This window comes from Sceloporus occidentalis, unplaced genomic scaffold (genome assembly GCF_023333645.1).
Source record: "Sceloporus occidentalis isolate IW3139 unplaced genomic scaffold, rSceOcc1.0.p SCAF_15, whole genome shotgun sequence".
Lineage (NCBI taxonomy): Eukaryota > Metazoa > Chordata > Lepidosauria > Squamata > Phrynosomatidae > Sceloporus > Sceloporus occidentalis.
The window spans coordinates 6,872,357-6,880,499 of record NW_028316995.1 but is presented as its reverse complement, the minus strand read 5'-3'; the positions used below and the strand labels follow the sequence as shown (position 1 = coordinate 6,880,499).

Here is an 8,143-nt window from a genome sequence, read left to right as displayed (position 1 = left end):
ATCTGTGGCCCTTGAAGACAGCACTGAACACTCCTTACACATCCTGTAATAGACCAGATGCGTTCCATCTTTGGATTTAATGGGCCCGGACCAAATCTTAACTGGCCTCAAAAAAAAAAAAACGCGTGAAGAAATTCAACTTGACCTCATTGAATGACTGTACATTCTACGGTACAAACGCACAGAAAAAACTAGATTGAAACCCCTTCCATGAGATGTGGAGTTTATTTGATCAAATCCCGTGTCTAACCTCCACCAGACCTGAGAATACCAAATAAACACACCGCACAAGTGAAAACAGAGCAAAACAGACAGTGCGAGTCACTTTACACTTTAATGTCAACGCTCTCTCTATTTTTCATTTTATATAAATTGGTGGTTAAGTGGTTTTGCCGCACAGATAGTACATGTTGTGGCCTGATTAAGTCATACGGTTGTTTACTGCTTGTTTTTGGCTGACGACGCCCTCGAGATTGTAAGCTCTCTGCCTAATATATTGGTTGGTTTTAGGCTATCAGTTTTACTCTTGTCATACCCCTTGAATATATGTATTGAAAGAAGCGCTGTGCCAATTGTTGGCGCTATATAAATAAAAGATAACTTTCCAACTGTAAAAATATTTAGTAAGGGGCGTTGAACCGAGGCCAATATATCTTTTTAGCACCTACTAAAATTGTATACAAAGAACGAGACTTAATAACAAATTGGAATGCAATTTATTTACACAGGGAATTCCAATTAATAACAATAATAAAAAAACAAACCCTGCATGTTTTCATTTTATGAGATTACATTATATTAAACTCTGAGCTGAAGCCAAGGGACAGGCGTAGACTGAAGCTATTCCATGTTCACCACGGCTTGAATAGGTTCAGTCTGCGTATGAAGAACCGTTAGGTGGTTTAACGTGGTGGCTATAAACACTTCCTGAGGTATGGCCGAGCAGTCTGCCTTGCAGCCTAGAACCGAGGCACTGCCATGTTCATGCAAAATATCCACTGTGGCTGGCACCACTGTCAGGCTTTGATAGTGCCCATTTTCTGTGTAAGTCAACTTTTCGGTAGGTTTAGGTGAATCGTCACACTCGTCCTCCATAATGTCCGCCTTTTGGGAAGCATCGTCTTTAGAAGCAGAGTCCAAAACCACAAGGAATGATTTCCATGGGGTATTTTTGTCATGTATCTAAAACAAAAATAAGATAGTAGCTACATGGTTACTGGAGCCTCACAGTTGCCTATTACTTATTTAAATCTCTCTCTTTTACAATACTTATTAGCCAATTATTAATTTGATGACTATTGCCAAGAACCATAGACTATACCCACATGCTGTCACTCCAAGCAGGAATGCAAGTTTCCACAGCCGGACTGCACCTATAGTTAATATTTTATATAAAATGCACAGAAGCTGTAATAGGTGAGAACATTGTTAAAGAGAAAAAGTCTCAAAACATTAGCACGTTGTTCTCGTGTGTACCGTTTAATAATTGGGAAAAGAAAAAGTGTCGGTGCGCTAAGCTAGTCTCAGGCTCAAATAATACAAATGTATAATATAAGGCCTACCAAACAGTGTGAGCATGCTGCAAATACAGTGTGTTGGCTGTACAATGTATACAAAAAACAAAATACTGTCTGCGCTTCTCACCCTAATAAAGTTGGCAACAAATATATAAACATAATATAAATGAGAGGTTTTGGTTATATGAATTGGCCAAAGCATAATTAAGCTCACCCGCCACGTCAAGGCACACACCTCCCCCAACACATTAATCTGGTTTTGGTAGCAGTATAAACTGCTTTGTGTGCCCACTATGTAGGAGGTGAGAGTAGGATCTCACCCTATTGAGAGTGTGCCTTGACGTGGCGGGTGAGCTTAATTATGCTTTGGCCAATTCATATAACCAAAACCTCTCATTTATATTATGTTTATATATTTGTTGCCAACTTTATTAGGGTGAGAAGCGCAGACAGTATTTTGTTTTTTGTATACCGTTTAATAATTGAATAAGTACCTTGAAATTTAAGTAATGCATGGTACCTTCTTGTTCTTGGATTACTGCTATACAATGGACAAGCTACATACACCGCACTCGGTGGGGTATCGCACCTTCCTTGCGTGTACTCACTCCCTAAACTGAAATTGGAAATACACCCCCGTACATTCAAATCATCTGATATATAACAGGACTCCAAGTCCTATTATGAGTTGTCATACTGAGGATGGTGGACATTGTCATTCAGCTGCACGATGGCTGGATTTCATGACTGGACAATGTGTGCCTTTTCAAAAACCTTTTCAGAACCAATGAAATAAAGATAAAAATGTGAAGAAGCATTCTCTTACAGTTGTATGCCTTCGCAGGGTTGATTTATCGGTAAACGTGCGCTGACACGCGATGCACATGAATGGCTTCTCTCCCGTGTGTATGCGATGGTGACGCTGTAAGGCATTTAGCTGGGTAAACTGCTTCCCACACTGATCACAGCAATAAGGACGTTCCCCTGTAAACACAATACATTTGGTAAGGACACTCATTTTGTTGACTCAAATTTCATGAATATATATATGATGTCATCAAAGACACCATTCTCTGCCAAAGTTACTGCAAAACTTGCTGATGTGAATCAGATGGGATATATCATTTGTTGTAAATGAGCCACCTTACGTAGAGCAGGTTTGCCCAATACAATTTTTTTTTAAACCATATGATACAGTGAACTTGTGATATGATCAGATAATTTACGGCTGGCCTATAAAAGAGTGAACGGTGTTTAAAGGTCTGACCCTGGAAAGTCAGTGGACGGACGGTATGATCGGAGAACAGGAGAGTCACAAGTTTTCTGTCCTGTAGGATATACAAATAGGAAGCTTTGGTACTAGCATTACCAGTGTGGACTTTAATGTGCTGGTAAAGGGAATTTCTCTGTGCAAATGTTCTCATGCAGATGTCACATTTGAACGGCTTGGATCCAGTGTGAATACGATTATGATGTTTTAAGTATTCTTTGGAGGCAAAGCTCTTTCCACAGGTTTCACACATGAACGGTCTCTCTCCTGTAACAGAAAATGTGAAAATGACATTTCTGCAAAAGTGTGAACAAAAGAAAGCTAAATAAAAACTAAACAAAAGGCAACAGAAAGGTTTGAGGGAGAACTATTTAATCTATATATTTTGATGAACAGATTGTTACAAATATATACATGAAACTGCGCTTTTTAGCTGTATATGAATGGCAAATGAGCTGTGACTGTGTTTGGTGCATCTCATCCAGTCATATGATACGAGCACTAGCCCTAGTTTTCTTAAAAGAACAGCCTAGTAACCAACATCATAATTTATAACTAATAATTTATAGCAAACTTTCTTTTTATTTTACTGGGCTACTTTTATGTTCTATAGTGAATAAACAGAAAACTTTATATACATATAGGCTCAAAACATTACTCTGATGCTATAATAAAATTCACTTGCAGGGCATAAAACTTACAGATCTATACTATACCGCGGTGCATTTTACTGCATGCACACATGCGCACTCAGATTGTAATGGGATGCATTGCTTTCTATATCCTGTTTACCAGTTGTACAAGGTGGTGGTATATGATGGAGCTATATAAATCAATAAATAATAATCTTCCTTCTCCCATGTCTGATTCTGCCAGGGGTCACTGGGGGTTCAGCTTGAGCAGCAGCCACACAATAGTGAAATAGAATAAGGGCGACGTGTGTTTACCCGTGTGACATCTTTTATGGTAGATGAGCATGTGGTTCTGTGTAAATTTGACTCCACATATATCACAGACGAACGGCTTCTCACCAGTGTGAATTCTGGAGAAAAGAAAATCCAGCGTTCAGTTACTACACATTTCAAAACGTGCACACCCTCTAAACCCTCAGGTCTGCAGATAAAAAGTCAGCACGTTGGAACAAAATGAAAGTTTTCTTAAATGCTAAACTGCATTATTGGATAAAGTACTGTATATAAGACTCAAAGCAAAATGCTTTATTCCATGGGATTTCCCTTCGAAGAGATAATATAATATTACCAAGTGCAGCTGAACCTGAAAGACGTGAAATGCTCAAAGGATCCATTCAACCAAAGATTGGTGTTTAACTGTACAACTATTGGATGCACTCGAGCAATCAGGGATATTTACATTGAAAGTAGGGCTGCAACTAACGATTATTTTCATAATCGATTAGTTGGCCGATTATTTTTTCGATTAATCCGATAATTTTTTTTTTTTTTTTCATTTATTTAAAATAATTTAATAAAGTAACGTAGGATGTAAAAAACAAACCGCAGAATAAAAAAAACTTTGATAAAAATGCATTTCTTGTTTTTATTTCCCAACCTGCCCCCCCCCGTTACGCACATTTGCATTTGAGCCCAGGCTTGCCACACTGCCTCCCAGATATGCCACATACCCCCAGATATGCTACTCCGCTCCCCACATATGCCTTATATACTCTATATGCCTTATACCCCCAGATATGTCACTCCATCTTCCCCAGGTATGCCGTATACCCCCCTGATATCCCATAGTGCACTCATATATTTGCAGACTCGTTCACAGACACAATACTTTTATAAATAAATACAGGGTTAATCTTCACTGCCCCCAGGATTTAGATTCCCCTCAGTTTGCCCCCCTTTACCTCTAACTGCACCTTACGTTAACTTTATTTAATTAAATTAACCCTCAGTCCTCAGCATTAAATTAACCCTGAAGAGAAGACCCCATTAACCACAACTGCCCCTAAATTAATCCTGAAAACCCCATCAACCACAACTGCCCCTAAATGAACCCTGAAGACCCCAGCAACCACAACTGTCCCTAAATTAACCCTAAACACCCCATCAACCACAACTGCCCCAAATGAACCCTAAACACCCCATCAACCACAACTGCCCCTAAATTAACCCTGAAGACCCCATCAACCACAATCAACCCTAAACACCCCACTAACTATACCTGCCCCTAAATTAACCCTAAACACCCCACTAACTATAACTGCCCCTAACTTTCAGTAGCCCAAATATTAATTTTATACTCACCAGTTAGATGAGTTCTTGAGCCATTGGGACGGTATAGGAAATTGGCGGGGCCAATCGGCTCTTTGGTCCCGCCCCTTTCTGGCTTCCTGTCCCTCCCTGCAGTCACTGCCGATAGGCCCCGCCCCTTTCTCTGTCCCTCCTTGCAGCCAATCGGCAGTGACTGCAGGGAGGGACTGGAAGAAGGAAGTGGGTGGGCCAATCGGCAGTAACTGCAAGGAGGAACTGCTGCAACTAATCGATAATGAAATTCGTTGTCAACGATTTTCATTATCGATTAGTTGCTGCAGCCCTAATTGAAAGTATAATATCTCTCATATACGGTGCCATCCACTAATAGTGGCACCTTTGGTAAATACGAGCAAAGAAGGCTGTAAAAATTGTCTATTGTTTAACCCTTTGAGCTTTTTCTCAACACAAAAAAAATATATATACCCTGATTTCATAGATATCAAAGAATTGCAAACCCAGCAAAAGTTTATACAAAAAAAATAAAATAGTAAAGTGTGTATGATACAATTATTGGCAGCCTTTCAGTCAATACTTAGTGCTGCCTCCCTTTGCCACACACACATTTGTTAACTTGAACTTTGGCACCAACTTTTACATTTTGTGCCACCTCTATGACCTGTATGCTTGCCAGTTTAAACGCATTCAGGAGCTAGAAAAAGGCAATGGGGGAATGTTAATGCAGCGTGCATTAACATGCCCCCATTGCCTTTTTCTAGCTCCTAGCGGTACAGATGACCCAGAAGTGCAGCCATCGAGAAAGTATAGAGAGGGTGTTTCTAAGCAAAACACTGCATGTTTAGTGGTTAACCAAGCATCAGTAAAGCACGCAGTTTACCTTTCTAATCCCTGAAAAGAAAATTGGTCATGACTGCTACTGCAACGATCCAGATCATGTAAAAAGATTACTACTAACAGTATCACTGCTCCAGAACCTAAAAGACTAATGGTGCTTATCTCCTCGTCTGGTGCACGTTTCTTAGCACTCACTTTATATGCAGTGGTACCTGCCAATATAAAATATAAAAACATATGTGCAGAATACGTAGTACTTACATCTGTCACAATACTGGTGAAACAGAAGATTCAAGCATTTTGTTTACACTATGATGTCTGTTCCTACCTCATATGTGTTTTAAGTGCTGAGGTCTGAGAAAATTTGGCATCGCACTGTGTACATCCATAAGGTTTGTCACCTGTATGCGTCCTCTCATGAAGTCTCAAAGCAGTTTTGGAGCTTAGACCCTTACCACATTGTTGGCAGAAATGCCTCTCACCCCCACCCTCGTGGACCTGTAGTATGTGTCTTTTGATGTCTTTTTTCCTTTTAAACTTTTTCCCACAGAGCTCACATGGAAAGCGACGTTCATTGCTATGAACATGACGCTGGTGACTTTTCAAATTACACCGATTCGCAAAGGTCTGCAAACAAATTTCACATTTATATACAACTTCTTCAGAATCCGTGTCAGCCTTTTTGGAGTGCAGTAAGTAACCATTTTCATCTAAATACATTTTGTCATAGATGGGGCAAGTCCCTTCATCTCCACTTTGGTTGTTATCCTTGCCGTTTTTTCTACAGCTCTCTTTTAAATCACAACGGCTGTCATCGTCTTCAGCCTTAATACTATCCTCAGTCTGCTCATCGCTCATTTCCTCATGGTGTGTATTTTGTTCTACGGATGCGCCATCACCCACTATACAAGTCTCTGCATTGTCCTGCTCCTCTCTCAATTTCCTCGTGTATTTCTTCTTTGGAATTTCAACCACAGCCTTTTTTCCAGCTAAGCGCCCACTTGATCTTTTAGATTTTGCATTTGAGAGTTTCGGGGTCTCTTTCACAGTTTCTGAATTGTCTTCAGAGTTTGTAGCGGATTCAATAGGGAGTGCCTCTTGTGATCTTTTTCCATCAGAGGTATCAGGAAACATGGTGGCGTTTGCAGTTTGTGCATCCTCTTCAGAAGCGGACTGGATATCAGACAGAGAATGCATATGCAATGCACTTATGTCTTCCGTTTCTTGCGCCTCTGAGAAATTTTGGAGATCCAGCCACACGGATTCCAGCATTTGCTTTTTAATTTGGAAGCATATGTCTTCCAGTTCCTCACACTTAAGTTTTTCGGCAACGTCTATCATCCGCTGTACTCTGTCTTCCTCCACCTCAACCTTCGCTGTATATATAAACTCAAGAAATGATGCAAAGTCTACAGCATGTATGTCACTGAGCAAAACACAAGCACTGGAGCCATCCAATACATTTTCTTTAATAAACACTTCCTTGAAATATTTACTTGAAGCTGCCAGAACAGACTTGTGAGCGACAAATTCCACTCTATTTCCGCCGTGCTCCACTTTCACCGTAGCATCGCAGAAGTGTCCGAGAAGCCGCAGTTGATACATTTCATTCAGCAGGCTGGCAGGCAAGGTTTTAGACTCCAGCAAAATAGTAGAGTTTTCCATCTTGCTACTCTGAAGTGACATGTGCCTGAATGAAATAAAATAACATGCGTAAGCGAACAAGATCATCATAAGAACAGGAAAAAAATAAAATATATTATATGCCACCCTCCAAAGCAGAGGAAAATACGTATATGGTGTATATGGTAATCTAAGCATATCTATGTGTTGTTATAGCAAATGTGCAGAACACAAACACTTTCCTCCCATTGTAGAGAATCCCCATGCCAACAGCATAGAAACAAACTCAAATGTTATGCTTTTGATAGGATATATGCATCCAATCAGAGAACACCACCAAAACATGCTGTAACAGAATGGTTATATTTATTAATATAATATAGCTATCTGACAGGATTATGTTACATTCATAGTCTGTGACTGTAAATTATTACTATTATTTTTATTATTTAACACACCTCACCTGTCTGGGACCAGCTCGGCTCATGCCTGGCCTGATTTTACCCTACCTTTAAATTTCAGATCAAATAAGGGGAAGACCTGATTGAACAGCACGCAGCCAATCACACGAGTCTCCTCAGATGCACTTATAAAAAGGAGAAACCGATATAAAGAAATCATCGTATATCAGAGCAGCTGACGGGCCGCGGTAAGTGCCC

General features: G+C 40.0%; 1 protein-coding gene across 1 annotated transcript; it reads right to left on the bottom strand.

Moving 5' to 3' along the window:
• Positions 1-840: 840 nt before the first annotated feature.
• LOC149303195 (GDNF-inducible zinc finger protein 1-like) lies at positions 841-7,526 on the bottom strand. Its single transcript, XM_089481636.1, has 5 exons — positions 6,190-7,526; positions 3,735-3,829; positions 2,887-3,054; positions 2,344-2,501; positions 841-1,182 (listed from the first exon to the last, which is right to left on the bottom strand). The coding sequence occupies exons 1-5, from the start codon at positions 7,524-7,526 to the stop codon at positions 841-843; spliced, it is 2,100 nt and encodes a 699-aa protein (XP_089337762.1).
• Between the last annotated feature and the right edge of the window lie 617 nt (positions 7,527-8,143).

Coding starts and splice junctions, on each gene's coding strand:
- LOC149303195 (XM_089481636.1), bottom strand. CDS start 7,526: ATGGAAAACTCTACTATTTTGCTGGAGTCTAAAACCTTGCCTGCCAGC. Junction 3,055..3,734: donor CCATAAAAGATGTCACACGG/GTAAACACACGT, acceptor TTTCTGTTACAG/GAGAGAGACCGTTCATGTGT. Junction 1,183..2,343: donor CCCTGCGAAGGCATACAACT/GTAAGAGAATGC, acceptor TTTTTGTTTTAG/ATACATGACAAAAATACCCC.